Genomic DNA, 16,268 nt, shown 5'->3' on the forward strand with positions numbered 1-16,268 from the left:
AATTAAACTGTCCTGGTTGTCTCTATTAGCCCCTATTAGACTAAGCTCTTTTATAAACAGGAAACAGGTCCTGCTCATCTTGGTATCCACTGCCTTGTTCAAAACAGGTACTCAGGAAATGATTGTTGAATTAAATCATCCACCAGTGTGCAAAACACTATTCTAGGCCTGGGAAAGATATAAAGAGGTATAAAACATAAAACAGCCCCTGCCCTGTGAGATTTCACAATCTTAATAATTCATAATTGTGATCATTCATAATCATTTGTAATTAATAAAATGAGACTGAGGCCAACCTTGTCTATTGAATAAGGTAAGGACAGATGGGAGACTGAATCATTAAACATTTCACTACTGAATTGAGACTAGAATAGTAATAACTACCATTCATTGATGCCAGGCACTGAAAGATACCTCTTGACATTTGGTGTTTTTCTTCACTTTAAAAATGAGAAAAATGAAGTTCGGAGAGGTTAGGAAGTTTGCCTAAGACCACACAGTAAGTAGAAGACCCAGCATTCCAACCCTTGACTGAAAGCCTCCTCTAGCCAAAGATAGGTTTTTCTCCCCACCCTAAATTATTATCTAGGGGGAGGATGAGGGGGTGAACTGGCTCTAGGATCCCCCATGGAGTGGTCTGGAATGCACCCAGTGCCGGGAGATGTGGCCCAGCACATACCCTCACCCCCTCCACCTCCCTGACTTGTGGCTGGGGCATGGAAGCTAGGGCTTGGTCTCCTCAGAGGAAGACCCAGGCGCCAGGGCGGGGCCCCCAACCCCCAGCGACGCGAGTGGGCGGGCACCTGTCTCAGGCTCTGGCCGGCTGCCGGCGGTCTCCGGGCGTGCGGCCTGGCTCGGAGCTACCCCGTCTCGGCGCGCCGTTGTTCTCTGAGGCCCAGCCGAGCTCCCTGAGCCGGAAGGCTCCGAGGTGCTTTCTTCCGTCCCCAGAAGCTCGGCGCTGCGGGACCGGCTGGACGGGGCAGACCCGGGGGGCGCCGCCACCCCCGGGTGAGCCGAGGCCCCGCGGGTGGAGCCGGGCGAGGGGCCCGCTGCGTCCTCCCGCGGCGTCCCGGGCCCGCCCTGGGTCACGGGGTCCTCCGGGGGTTGCGGGGTCAGGAGCAGGGCTCGAGGCGGAGGCCAGAGGGGTCTCGGTCACTTCCTGGGAGACAGAGGGGCTCCCCAGGAGCGCGGGGCTCGAGGCTGGGGTCGGCGCGGAGGCCGGGGGCACGGGGCCGAAGGACGTGTTCTGGGCGGTGGCCGGCGGGGTCGAGGGCCCACTGTCTGGGACTGGGCCGTACCCCGGGATCTCGAGGTGGGTCGGAGGGCTCGGCGCCGCCGTCCTTGGGCCTGTGGCGCCGCAGGGCCCGCTGAGGCGGAAGCGCGGGGGGCGCGGGGGCGGGGGCCGAGCTCGGCGGGCTCCGGGCTGACTAGCTGCGGGAGACGCGCCGCCGCAGCCGGACCCTGCGCGGGGCCGGCTCTGGTCCCTACGCCAGAGAGAAGGCTTCTGTGGGGCCCGCTGCGCCGAGCGGCCGGGGTGGGGGGTGCGGGGGGGACCATGGTGCGCTGGGCTCCAGGGCCCTGCAGCGGCCGGGCGGTTTTTCCGCGCCCTGCCCTGCACACCCATCGCAGACAAGGCTAAGCAGGGAGGGCCTCCTGACCCCGCCAGGTGCGGCCTGGGCCGGGTGAGACCTCGATGGAAAGCAGAAGACAGGCTCTTCCCCCCGCTTAACCTAATCTGTTGCCTCCGGGGGGGAGGGCCGCGTTCCTTAGCAGCTCACAGGGACCCCACCCCTGCAGGACCCGGGCCTCCCCGCTCAGCGCTACGCACCCCGACCCCCTCCACTCCCTCTGCAAGTTAACTTCGAAATCACCTCCTCCAGGAAATCCTCGTTTAATTACAGGAGCGGGGACAGTCCCCTTCTCTGTGTCCCCACCATGCCTGTGACTACACAGGCAACACTGCCTGTCAGGAGCCCTCTTCCCAGCTGGCTGTCAGCTCCTTCAAAACAGGCCCTGCCTTTCCCTTGTGTCCCTGGAATGAATAAAGCTCTGTGCGACTATGAGCAAGCCCCCTAACGTCTCTGTGTCCTCAAAAAAGGCAGTTATACCATTGTCAGATGTAGGAATCTGTAAAGATGTCAGGAGAACAGTGATTTTTGCCCGCAGTTATCCTAGTTTGCTTCAGACCTCATGGGAAGCAAAATGAGGCAATAGCTGTGAAGATGTTTCAGGAATTTAAAGATGCTGAAGGAACACTATCACTGTCATTCCCAGCCATGTCCCCACAACTCATCTCTCATCTTCTCTCCTCCCAGAAAAGCCCCAAATTGAAAGGGATTTGTCTGGCCCACTATTGCACTTCCCTCTCTGGATGCTGAACCTCAGAGGCCTCTCTCATGATTTTTCCTCAGAAGCATTGCTCAGCTGGGCAGTGAGGGGGTCTTCCCGTCTGTCTCCCAGGCCAGGCCCTCATCACCTCACCTGAGAGACTGCACAACCTCTCCTGGGTCCCCTGGCTCAGGAGCTGCAAGTCCAGTGGTCCAGTTCAAGGAAGGAGGTTGATGGTGACCGAGTCCTCCTCCTCCTCCAAACCCCAGCTGGCCCAGCAGAGTGGGGGGCCCAGGGAAATCCCTCTCCATAAGTGGCCCATGGTCGCCACCCCATTGGTTCACCTCTTTCCTGGCCCCTCCCTGGCCCTTTGGGGAGGATCCCATGGGACCCACCCTGTGCTGCTGCATCCAGGCTCCCCTCTCCACTTCCCAGGCCCTGGAGACCCCAGAATCCAGCCAAGAACAGGCTCAAAGCACCCATAGCAGAAAACAGGGGAGGGTACTTGGCCTGGGCATTGTCCCCATGGTCACTTCTGAGGAAGGTGTGTAGGAGAGCTAAGGGAGGGCTGCTGACTCCCGATGTCCAATGGTGGGGTCTGCAAGAAAACACCACCGGTGAGTGTGAGGGCAGGGCTGATAAGGGGGGACATAGCACCCCCAGGTCTGCCACAGCCGACACACCTGTGAGAGGTCCCACCAGACACTGATGACCAGCCTCCCGTCACAGGAGCCAGACTCAGGAGGGCCCCCGTCACAGGACAGGTATGTTCACAATCTTTATTCCTCACAACAAGGGAGGAACCATTGTTCCTATTTTACGGATAAGGATCAAGATTCTCATCAAATCCAGAATACAAAAAGAAAACAGCCAAGAATAGGCAAATCCACAGAGAAAGAAAGTAGATTAGTGGTTGCCAGGGCTGAGGGTGTGAGAAAATAGGGGGGTCACTGCTAAAGGGTAAGGAGTTTCTTATTGGGGGTGATACAAATGTCTTAAAATTAGATAGTAGTGATGATTGGACCACCTGGGTATGTACTAAATCTCACTATACCGGCCACCTCAAAAGAGTGAATTTTAAAGGTACATGAATTATATATCAATAAGGCTGATACAAACAAGAAGGAAAGAAAGAAGAAAGGGAGGAAAGAGAAGAGAGACGGAAATGACAAGGCAGGATGAAGTCTGTTGCTGAGGGGACGTTTCACACACAAGATCCAGAATAACCAGGTGAGCCTCTGGTTCCCATGTGATTGTGGTGACAACAACAGTGTCAGTAGCTAGTATCTTTTGGGTGCTTACTCTGTGCCAGGGTCTCTACTAGGTCCCTTATATTTATTCTCATTCATTCTTCAAAGCCATCTTATGAGATGCATCATCAATACCATTTTGTTTTTTCCACACGAGGGAAATGAGGCTCAGAGATGCCGCTCACCTTATTTCTAGCAAGTGATAAAGTCTGATTCCAAAGCCCACACTTTTAACCTCTTTATTGCGCAATAAGTAATTGCTGTTGCTAATTGCTAATGCCCTGAGGCTAGATGAGGTGCGTTCCATTCTTTAAAGATGCCCCAGAATTAAATTAAAACCTGTTCCAGAGCTCCGCTCCCCTCAGAATCTAGAAATACTTCCTTAGGTGAATCCTCACCACCTCCGGCTGCCAAGAAAAGGTACAGAGAGTCCCCAACAAACCCTCGGCTTTTCTTGCTCCCTCTGAGCATGACGTGGCCTCTCAGGCTGGAAGGAGGGTGGGGAATGGACCCCTGGCCTTGGGGTGGGAAGGACCCCCGCCAGGACAAGGAGCACTGAAATGCCCCACCCCTATCCCAGCCACTCCAGGAGCCATGACCCCAGCCAGGCCCGCATCTTACCCGCGTGTTTAAGGCACACAAGAACCTCATCAGATAAAGGTAATTATCATCCACAATTTACAGATGAGGAAGTGAAGGCTCAGAGAGGCTAAATAACTTGCCTAAGTCAACACAGCTGGTAAGGAGGGCAGTTGAGACTAGAATCCAAGTCTGTCTGTCTACCTCCAAAGTCGATGCTCCTGAAAAAATGCTTAGACGGCTTCCTTGAGTTATCTTAAAGTGCCCCCGCCAGGCCTCACCCCCGCCAGCTCCCCAGGGAGAGGGCTGCCTGCTGAACAGGCAGGTGTCACTCATGAGAGGAGTAGAACATGAGAAAACGTGAGTCATCTTGGCTCAGGCCCTGGGGGTATGTGGGCCTGAGCTTAAGCGCAGTTGGACAGGCAGGGTTGGGTGGGTGGAGGGTCCTCCCCAATCCTGGTGCCTGGCAGCCTGAATCCCAGCCTCCTGTCTCTGCAGAACAAGAACTACAAGGCAGTTTGCCTGGAATTGAAGCCAGAGCTGATCAGAGTAAGAAGCTTGTTTGAGGCCATACCGGCAGCCAGGCCTGAGATGCATGGGGAGGTGACTTGGAGTCAGGGGTCATTCACTGTTCCTGGTGGCCAAGACTTGTCCCAGATGCTGGCGGATACATTGAGAGAGAGACAACCTCTCTGCTCTCACAGAACAAAGCAGATACCTAAATAAATAAGGAAAAATTCAGTAGTTTTACCTATGATGCAGGGAATTAAAATAGGGAGGTGTGACTGGGGGGCTGCTGTGGGTTGAGGGCATCGGGAAGGCCTTCCTCTGAGCTGAGAGCTGTAGGACAAGGCTGCGGCCCCTGGAGGGCTGAGGACAAGTGATGTGGGCAGAAAAAGCAGCGCGCACAGAGGCCCTGAGGTGGGGATGAGTATGTCTGTGGAGGGGACAGAAAGCTGAGGCCCAGTGGGCCAGGAAGGGAGTGGAATGAGATGAGCTCAGAGAGGGGAGAAGGATGGAGGAAACTCCTGCACAGGTGAGGTCAGGTTATCTCTGCACTGACCCAAAGGGAGGAGCAGAAACTCGGGGTCGTCCCTCTTGCCTCACCCTCCCACACCTGCAGTTTCCAATATTCTGTGTTTCTGTTTCCAACCAACAGACATATGACTACAAAGGAGCTAAACAAGAAGGGCCATTTACCAAACCAGGAGGGACAAAGGAGCTAAAGGTAGGTGTGTGGACCCAGGAGACAGGAAGTTGGATCAGCACAGTGAACAAGTGGGGCCAACAGAACAACTTCTGCAGCAGGTAAACTGCCGGCATCTACAGTTCTGCTCCAGACCCTGTGACTTCATTCCTTCTGGTTCTCTCTATTTTTTCTTTTTTTTGTGTGTGGGATGCGGGCCTCTCACTCCTGTGGCCTCTCCCCTTGCGGAGCACAGGCTCCGGACGCACAGGCCCAGCGGCCATGGCTCACGGGCCCAGCCGCTCTGCGGCATGTGGGATCTTCCTGGACCGGGGCACGAACCCGTGTCCCCTGCATCGGCAGGCGGACTCTCAACCACTGTGCCACCAGGGAAGCCCTGGTTCTCTCTATTTTAAAATAATTTCAGACTTACAGAAAATTTTCCAGAAAATGGTACAGTGAGTTCTAGTATACCCTTCCCCCAGATTCCCAAATGTTGGCATTTTATCTTGGGTTTTTTTTTCTCTCTTTCATATTCACACACCTATATATAACATATATATTTCCTGAACCATCTGCGAGCAAGTGGTTCTCTCAAATTTCGGTATATATTTCCTCAAAACAAGAACACTGTCTTACACAGCCACAGTACAATTATCCAAACATCAAAAGCAGGAAATTAATGTTGATACAGTTCTCACCTACAGCCCTTATTCTAATTTCACCAGTTATCCCACTAATGTCTTTTCATAACAAAAGAGAAGATAACTTTTTTGGTCTGATGCAATCCAGAATCATACCTTGCATCTAGTTTCCATGTCTCTTCAGTCTTTTTCGTCTGGAACAGTTCTTCGACCTTGTCTTTTGGGACACTGTCATTTTTTATGACAAATCATTTATTTTGTGGAATGACCCTGAATCTGGGTTGTCTGATGCTTCCTCACCATTAGACTTAGGCCATGCATTTTTCAGTGGTCACACCACAGGAGTGAAAGTATGACCTTTTCAAAGTGCATCACATCTGGAGGTACAGGATGTCTGTGTGTCCCAGTATCCTATTTTCTTAATAGCATCCTTTCTTTCCTCCCTGCTGGCATCTGTCTCTCTGCTCCTCTTTTGGCAATGCCCCAGGATCTTTCCTTTCCTCCTTCTGACCGTTTCCCTTCCATCCAAGACATTTCTTTACTCCTTCTCTATTTTATTTTCTCAGAATGAACTCAGGGAGGTGAGGGAAGAGCTCAAGGAAAAAATGGAGGAGATAAAACAGGTAACAGGATGAGACTTTTCAGCTCATGGAGAAAAAGTGTAGCTTCAAGGAAAATGCAGTGCCTAAATTTGAATAGTAAAGAAAATCAGAAATTGCATGGAAAAAGCAATCAAACCAAATGAGCCCAAATCCCCTAGAGTGTTTAAGTGTCAGCAGCTTAGGTTATCTGTTTCTTACTTGTTTGATGCTTAAACCCAAATTTTGAATGATAAGGGCTCTCTAAGATATCTCATTGATAAGGGTGGGGAGATACAACCTTAGTGACAGAGTGAGAGGGGCTGACCTGGAATTTGGGGTCAGTCAGGGACCAATTCCATTATCCTAATACTCCTCCCCTGAGCAAGCTGCAGAGCAAGAATCCTCTTCTTGTTTCTCTGATGGAATTACCTATAGCATATTTATGAACAAAGGAAATGCTCAAGCAAGAACGTGTAATTGAAGCTGTGGTCTGAGCTCCACATGGCAGCCTTGCAATGACCAGATCCAAGCTGTGCCAAGGCTGCTGCTGGTGTTGACTTGATGATACACTCACCCTAGTCCCTTCACAGACTTTTGGGAAGAAAGTGGCTTTAGTAGGCCATTATTAGAAAATTCCTTAATCTTTATCCAGCTCATTCCAGGGGAGCAGCTGCAGCCCTTAGCTTAAAATGCCTGAAAGACAACTCCACATCCAATAATGTGCTCTTTGCCTTTCTTCCTCACTAGATAAAAGATGTAATAGATAAGGATTTTGAAAAACTCCAGGAATTTGTGGAGATTATGAAGGTAAGCATTTACTGAGTGCCCTCCATGGGCTAGTACCATACTAGGAATCATGCAAGGAGATACCAGAGCCTGCCCTGCAAGTGCTTACAGCTTAATAAGAGACCCAAACTCTATTGCAAAAAAGAATTAAATAACAAATAAGTACTAAGCTAAATGATGACTGGTTGTCAACTAACCAGGGGTTTAGAGAAGTGAGTAATGAATGCGGGTTAGGGTAACCAGAAAAGTCCTTTTAGAGGAAGTGAGCCTTAAGGTGAGTCTTAAGGCAGCATTGGAAGTTTAATGTGAATCTAACCAAGAGCCCAGTAAGATTATTTTTGAACTCAATAATTACTAAAAGGATCACCTAGATTCTAGAATAGCAGTTTACAGACATTGGTGGGTTTCAGAATCACCAGGAGCACAAATATAGGAAACAGAGCTCAGATCCTGTGTTGATGGGGCTGGCACCCTGGGGTTTTGTTCATGTTCCCCAGGTAGAAGTTTGAGAACAACAAATGCAGAAGCATAAATAGACAAAAGCACTTATTTATAAATTTTTTAAGAGTTGTAAGGGGGCATTACTTCTACCAGATATTAAAATCATAATGAAGCCAACTTAATAATCAAATTAAGGTGGTACAGCCCAAGGATAACCAGACAAATGAAGAAACCAACATAGATAATCATGTAACAGCCTCTCTGCCAGGGATGCACTGAGAATCACTTCTGAGGATTTCTAAAGTCCATTTACGCAGGCCCTGGCCAAGATGAACTGAATAAAAACCTCCAAGTTTGGGCACAGTTGCTCAAAACTCTTAAGTGATTCAGATGCTTGCTCCTGATGAGAACCAGGTCCTTCGCACTTTAGCAGTAGTTATTAACATTGGCTACGTGCTGAAATCACCTGTACTGTGGTTTTGAACAGCTCCTCTTTACGCCTGGCTGCACCCCATAGCAATTATTTGGGAACCTCTTAATATGAGGTCCGCGGACTTCCCTGGAGGCACAGTGGTTAAGAATCCACCTGCCAGTGCAGGGAATATGGGTTTGATCCCTGGTCTGGGATGATCCCACATGGCGCGGAGTAACTAAGCCCGTGTGCCACAAATACTGAGCCTGAGCTCTAGAGCCCTCAAGCCACAACTACTGAGCCCACGCACTGCAGCTACTAAAGCCCATGTGCCTAGAGCCCATGCTTTGCAACAAAGGAAGCCACTGCAAGGAGAAGCGCACCTCAACAAAGAGCAGCCCCCACTTGCCGCCACTAGAGAAAGCCCACACGCAGTAACAAAGACCCAACGCAGCCAAAAATAAATTAAAAAAAAGAGAGAATGGAGGCAAAGATCAAGAAGATGCAAGAATTGTTTAACAAAGACCTAGAAGAATTAAAGAACAAACAAACAGAGATGAACAATACAATAACTGAAATGAAAAATACACTAGAAGGAATCAATAGCAGAATAACTGAGGCAGAAGAACGGATAAGTGACCTGGAAGACAGAATGGTGGGATTCACTGCTACGGAATGGAATAAAGAAAAAAGAATGAAAAGAAATGAAGACAGCCTAAGAGACCTCTGAGACAATATTAAATGCAACAGCATTAGCATTATAGGGGTCCCAGAAGGAGAAGAGAGAGAGAAAGGACCCAAGAAAACATTTGAAGAGATTATAGTCAAAAATTTCCCTAACATGAAAAAGGAAATGGCCAATCAAGTCTAGGAAGCACAGACAGTCCCATACAGGATAAACCCAAGGAGAAACACACTGAGACACATAGTAATCAAATTGGCAAAAATTAAAGACAAAAATTACTGAAAACAGCAAGGGAAAAATGACAAATAACATACAAGGAAACTCCCATAAGGTTAACAGCTGATTTCCCAGCAGAAACTCTACAAGCCAGAAGGGAGTGGCATGATATATTTAAAGTGATGGAAAGGAAGAACCTACAACCAAGATCACTCTACCTGGCAAGGATCTCATTCAGATTTGATGGAGAAATCAAAAGCTTTACCGACAAGCAAAAGCTAAGAGAATTCAGCACCACCAAACCAGCTCTACAACAAATGCTAAAGGAACTTCTCTAAGTGGGAAGCACAAGAGAAGAAAAGGACCTGCAAAAACAAACCCATAACAATTAAGAAAATGGTCATAGGAACATACATATCGATAACTACCTTAAATGTGAATGGATTAAATGCCCCAACCAAAAGACACAGGCTCACTGAATGGATACAAAAACAAGACCCATATATATGCTGTCTACAAGAGACCCACTTCAGACCTAGGGACACATACAGACTGAAAGTGAGGGGATGGAAAAAGATATTCCATGCAAATGGAAATCAAAAGAAAGCTGGAGTAGCAATACTCATATCAGATAAAATAGAGTTTAAAATAAAGAATGTTACAAGAGACAAGGAAGGAAACTACATAATCATCAAGGGATCAATCCAAGAAGATATAGCAGTTATAAATATATATGCACCCAACATAGGAGCACCTCAATATATAAGGCAACTGCTAACAGCTGTAAAGGAGGAAATCGACAGTAACACAATAATAGTGGGGGACTTTAACACCTCACTTACACCAATGGACAGATCATCCAAAATGAAAATAAATAAAGAAATAGAAGCTTTAAATGACACAATAGAACAGATAGATTTAATTGATATATATAGGACATTCCATCCAAAAACAGCAGATTACACTTTCTTCTCAAGTGTGCATGGAACATTCTCCAAGATAGATCACATCTTGGGTCACAAATCAAGCCTCAGTAAATTTAAGAAAATTGAAATCATATCAAGCATCTTTTCCGACCACAACGCTATGAGATTAGAAATCAATTACAGGGGAAAAATAAGGTCAAAAACACAAACACATGGAGGCTAAACAATACTAAATAACCAAGAGGTCACTGAAGAAATGAAAGAGGAAATCAAAAAATACCTAGACAAATGACAAAACACGGCGATCCAAAACGTATGAGATGCAGCAAAAGCAGTTCTAAGAGGGAAGTTTATAGCAATACAAGCCTACCTCAAGAAACAAGAAAAATCTCAAACAATCTAACCTTACACCTAAAGGTACTAGAGAAAGAAGAACAAACAAAACCCAAAGTTAGCAGAAGGAAAGAAATCATAAACATCAGAGCAGAAATAAATAGAAACAAAGAAAACGAGGAAAGATCAATAAAACTAAAATAAATTAAGGGAACATTCCCATTTACCATTGCAACAAAAAGAATAACATACCTAGGAATAAACCTACCTAAGGAGACAAAAGACCTGTATGCAGAAAACTATAAGACACTGATGAAAGTAATTAAAGATGATACCAACAGATGGAGAGATACACCATGTTCTTAGGTTGGAAGAATCAATATTTTGAAAATGACTATACTACCCAAAGCAATCTACAGAGTCATTGCAATCCCTATCAAATTACCAATGGCATTTTTTACAGAACCAGGATAAAAAAATCTTAAAATTTGTATGGAGACACAAAAGACCCCGAATAGCCAAAGCAGTCTTGAGGGAAAAAAACGGAGCTGGAGGAGTCAGACTCCCTGACTTCAGACTATACTACAAAGCTACAGTAATAAAGACAATATGGTACTGGCACAAAAACAGAAATATAGATCAATGGAACAGGATAGCCCAGAGATAAACCCACGCACCTATGGTCAACTAATCTATGACAAAGGAGGCAAGGAGATACAATGGAGAAAAGACAGTCTCTTCAATAAGTGGTGCTGGGAAAACTGGACAGCTACATGTAAAAGAATGAAATTAGAACACTCCCTAGCACCATACACAAAAATAAACTCAAAATGGATTCAAGACCTAAATGTAAGACCAGACACTATAAAACTCTTAGAGGAAAACATAGGAAGAACACTCTTTGACATAAATATCAGCAACAACTTTTTTGACTCACATCCTAGAGTAATGGAAATAAAAGCAAAAATAAACAAATGGGACCTAATGAAACTTAAAAGCTTTTACAAAGCAAAGGAAACTACAAACAAGGTGAAAAGACAACCCTCAGAATGGGAGAAAATATTTGCAAACAAATCAACGGACAAAGGATGAATCTCCAAAATATATGAAGAGCTCATGCAACTCAATATTAAAAAAAAAAAAAAATGCAATCCAAAAATGGGCAGAAGACCTAAATAGACATTTCTCCAAAGAAGACACATGAAAAGCTGCTCAACATCACTAATTATTAGAGAAATGCAAATCAAAACTACAATGAGGCATCACCTCACACCAGTTAGAATGGGCATCATCAGAAGATCTACAAACAACAAATGCTGGAGAGGGTGTGGAGAAAAGGAAACCTTCTTGCATCTTTGGTAGGAATGTAAACTGATACAGCCACTATGGAGAACAGTATGGAGGTTCCTTAAAAAACTAAAAATAGAATTACCATATGACCCAGCAATCCCACTACTGGGCATATGCCCAGAGAAAACCATAATTCAAAAAGACACATGCAACCCAATGTTCATTGCAGCATTATTTACAATAGCCAGGTCATGGAAGCAACCTAAATGCCCACTGACAGACAAATGGATAAAGAAGATGTGGTACATATATACAGTGGAATATTACTCAGCCATAAAAAGGAGCAAAATTGGGTCATTTGTAGAGACGTGGATGAATCTAGAGACTGTCATACAGAGTGAAGTCAGAAAAACAAATATCGTATATTAATGCATATATGTGAAACTTAGAAAAATGCTACAGATGAACCGGTTTGCAGGGCAGAAATAGAGATGTAGAGAAAAAAACGTATGGACACCAAGGGGGGAAAGTGGTGCAGTGGGGAGGGATAAATTGGGAGACTGGGATTGACATGTATACACTACTATATATAAAGTATATAACTCATAAGGACCTACTGTATAGCACAGGGAACTCTTCTCAATACTCTGTAATGACCTATATGGGAAAATAATTTTTAAAAGAGTGGATATATGTATAGGTATAACTGATTCACTTTGCTGTACAACAAAAACTAACACAACATTTTAAATCAATTATAGTCCAATAAAGATTAATTTAAAAAAAAAGAATATTGCCTGACTATATAAGGGGAAAGCTTAACTCAGTTAACACTATAAACTGAAATAGTATATAAAGTGAATTTTAAAAATAAAAATAAGTATGTATTTAACTGGATGGTCTAAATATAATTACAGTGGAAGAAATCACAAAGGAAGTATTGTTAATGTTTAACAATACAAAAATTTTAAAAATTATAACAGAAAAGCACCATACACAGAGTGAAAAAGTAAGCAATAGTTTTGGGGAAATAATTTTCCACAAATATGATAGACATAGAAAAAAGCTTTTTATCTTTAACATACAAAGCTCACACAAATCAATAAGAACCAACTAGGAAAATGGGCAAAGGGTATATGTGAACAATCCACAGAGGAGAATATTACTAAAAAGCAATAAATATATTAACAAGTTTTACCTCATGAGTAATCAAATAACTGCAAATGAAAACAATACTTAGATAATTGCCACATTCAAATAAGCCAAGTTGTAATTTATGACAATTAGGTAAAGCAAGATAGGAATGCTCTTGTACTACTGATTGGAGTACAAGTTTGTACAAAACTAAAAAGGAATTAGACAATAGGTATCAAAAATATCAAAACTCCATGACTTATCAACTCCTTGACTTCTCAGAATTTAACCTATGAGAATAATCAGAAATGCCAGCATGGGTATATATAAAAAGAAGTTCATCAGAGGATTATTTATAATAGCAAAGAATTGTAAACAACCACAATTTTCAAAAGTAGAGGAATAGCCAAAAGAACTACGATACATCTATATAATGAAAATTCACTATAGGAGACAGAATTTAGAAAGAATACTTTTAATGAGAAGTAAAAAACCAAGATGCAAGTAATATATACAGGCTGATCTCAACAGGTGAAAAGAAATTGGTAAGTAAATATATAGAAAAAAGACTGGAAAGAAATATACCAAAAGGGTTAATTGCTGTTATTGAAAGGCGATAAGATTAATTTTTTCTTTTATATTCCTCTGTATTGTCCAAATTTTCTGCAAAGGGCATGCCTTATTTCTATATCAAAATGCAAACACAGTAAGTGTTTTGTTAGTGGGTAGGACTGGGTATCACAAGGCACAAAGGAGGCTATTTCGGGCTCGGGAACAGCTTGCACACAGCATGGAAGCAGGATGAACGCGAAGCTTCTCGCAGTCAGTGGGGAGATCGGTCATAAAAGAGGGATCATTGGGGGAAACTGTGAGAAATAAAATGGAGTCGGCACAAAGGCGGTGGATAATGAAGGCTTCTGAAAGACAGGCAGACAGGTTGGGACTTGGTTGTGTAAGCAGTAAGAGGCCTCTGGAGATTCTTAATCAAAGAACATGCTAGGAGCAGCACATCAGAAAGCTGAGCTGGCAGCTGCTTGCAAGGTGGCCTGGGGGCGCCGAGGGAGCCGGTGGGGGCCGTCTGGAGCAAGAATATCAAACTGGAAGCCACATCTCCGCTCAAGGTGAAGAAAGCTGGACCAAGTGTAGAAACAGAAGGAAAAGGGTAAATCTGAAAGATGCAGCGAAGGAAAAATAACATTCTTGGTGATTGATTCAGTATAAAGAATGAAGGAGAGGCAAGCGTGCATGATAACACCAAAGTTTTAATCCGGACGATTAGAAAAAAGTGGTGACAGTGACAGGCTAGTTGGGAAGCAGCTAATTTAGAAGAGAAAGTGAAGAGGTCAGTTTGGAACATGATGAGTTTGAAGTGATGGTGAGACTTTTAAGAATATGGGACGTTTTGACTCTGATGTTTTGGACCCGGGGGAATATTGACTTCAAGGATATTTGACTTTATTTACAAATGCAAATGTCTTATTCAAAATGTATACAAACATTTTTAAATGCTTTTCAAGAAGATATTTTTTGGAAATCATTTCCATCCTGACAGTGTAATTCCTTGATCAATTTTCTACCCCAGATCAGTAAAGTCTCCCCAGATCTTTCATTTTTTATTAAAATGGTTTTCCTTGAAGCAAATTATTTTTCATTTATATTTTGTGATATTCAATCCAACCCTGTTTTTGTCCTTAACAGATATTGTCACTAATACTGTCACCATCTTAGAAGTTCTTTGTGACCACTATTTCTATCCAATTTTTCCAGGTCAAATTTTATAGATCTAAAATTTGCCAAGAAGATTTTATTATTATTTCAGTTCTTAATAATAAATGTGAGGTGCCATTTGAGCTACTGTCTACTTTATTTTGTGTTGACCATTTCTGCCAGGAGTTGGGTAAAAGATGGAACAAACAGATACACAGGATCTACGTACATGGCAGGGGTCCAAACACTGGAGTCAGAAACGTCTTTAGTGGGGGAGGTCACGGGGTTTGTTTTCTTTTTATAAATTTATTTATTTTATCTATTTAGTTTTGGCTGCGTTGGGTCCTTGCTGCTGTACGCGGGCTTTCTCTAGTTGCGGCGAGTGGGGGCTACTATTCGTTGCGGTGCGTGGGCTTCTCATTGCGGTGGCTTCTCTTGTTGCGCAACACAGGCTCCAGGCATGTGGGGCTCAGTAGCTGTGGCTCGCAAGCTCAGTAGTTGTGGGCACACGGGCTTAGTTGCTTTGTGACATGTGGGATCTTCCCGGACCAGGGCTCGAACCCGTGTCCCCTGCATTGGCAGGCGGATTCTTAACCACTGCGCCACTGGGGAAGATTGCATAGGCATTGAACCAAGGCAGATAAGGGTTTTATTCAAGTGTGAGATCAGGTAAATTAGATCATGGCCTCTGACTCACATGGAGACTTTGGACAAGCCCCCAATGACTCTGCCTGTGCTTCAGCTTCACTATGGAATGGGGGAGGACACAGGGAGGGGTGGCACGTGTCAGACACATCCTGATGAGCCACCCTACCCAGAGCTGGTGAGGATTCTTGAGGAAGTAAGATGCTGCGGTGGTCTCAGTGGTTTGCAGAGTGAGGCAGGAAAAGGGACTTCAAAAGCCCTTCATGATGATGATTTTAGCTTTGCATTCTCTCTTGAAGGAAATGCAAAAGGATATGGATGAGAAGATGGATGTTTTAATAAATATACAGAAGAACAGCAAGCTGTGAGTGTAACCTGCACCCGTCTCTCCTCAACCCTAAAGAATCTCCTCCCTTCGCTTTGCCTAGTGTCCTCGGGGTTCAGTGGACTCCCAGACCCTTCAAGGAGCTGTCTTGGTTTCTCTTCCCCAGTGGCTTGTAGTCAAGGCCTTCCACGGCCAACCATGCTACCGGTTATCTCCTTTCCTGTTGAAAATTATCTCCCCAGTTCTGCCCCTCCCTGACTCCCCAGTCCTCTCAGGAGAGGACCAAAGGAGCAGCAAGAACTCAGGCTGATAGGAAAGACGGACACAGACCCACAGATCCAGCTGAAGAAAATGGATGGAGCTAATGGAGCACCACTGGCCCTTCATAAAAAGATGATGGCACTACAACAACCAAAAAAGGATCCAGTGGATTCCCTTCACCAGTGTGATACCTGCTGTGTAATGAAGCCCTCCCTGACCCTGACCCAGTGTTACACCCCTGGGTTCCTGTTCCCCCCAACCTCCCCTGGGCTCTCTCACTCCCTTACCTCTTGCTGTTAAGGACTGGTTCCACTCCTCTCCTGGCCCCAGGATGCCTCCCTAGTCTTGAGTCCTCTCTGGGGTCTTGCCCTACAGGCCTGGGGTGATTCCAAAACCATGATCAAGTAGGACTCAACCCTCGACGCACCTGTTCCCAAGTGCAACAGTATTGTTCTGTCCTTCCCTATAGCAAGACCTGATGAGGTGCCCAGCAGGCTGGCCATCTTGGACCAGGGGAAAATGATCTTTCTCATGCCGTT

General features: G+C 45.2%; 1 protein-coding gene across 4 annotated transcripts in view; it reads left to right on the forward strand.

The window, feature by feature from the left end:
• The first annotated feature begins 834 nt into the window (after positions 1 to 834).
• The window catches only part of TEX35 (testis expressed 35), a 30,143-nt gene continuing 14,709 nt past the window's right edge, over positions 835 to 16,268 (forward strand). The window contains exons 1-9 of one of the 4 annotated variants that reach the window (XM_081221875.1): positions 835 to 1,008; positions 3,058 to 3,092; positions 3,436 to 3,558; positions 4,656 to 4,760; positions 5,317 to 5,385; positions 6,554 to 6,610; positions 7,316 to 7,375; positions 15,443 to 15,507; positions 15,744 to 15,927. In XM_081221875.1, the coding sequence (XP_081078001.1) occupies positions 4,749 to 4,760; positions 5,317 to 5,385; positions 6,554 to 6,610; positions 7,316 to 7,375; positions 15,443 to 15,507; positions 15,744 to 15,927 (447 nt within the window). In that variant the 5' untranslated portion in view covers positions 835 to 1,008; positions 3,058 to 3,092; positions 3,436 to 3,558; positions 4,656 to 4,748. Of the gene's footprint in view, positions 1,009 to 1,441; positions 3,093 to 3,435; positions 3,559 to 4,655; positions 4,761 to 5,316; positions 5,386 to 6,553; positions 6,611 to 7,315; positions 7,376 to 15,442; positions 15,508 to 15,743; positions 15,928 to 16,268 lie in introns of those variants that run through there. The other 3 variants (XR_014014204.1, XM_081221877.1, XM_081221876.1) reach the window with 3 other exon arrangements.

Source organism: Mesoplodon bidens (assembly GCF_964165515.1).
Source record: "Mesoplodon bidens genome assembly, chromosome: 2".
NCBI classification, from domain to species: Eukaryota; Metazoa; Chordata; class Mammalia; order Artiodactyla; family Ziphiidae; genus Mesoplodon; species Mesoplodon bidens.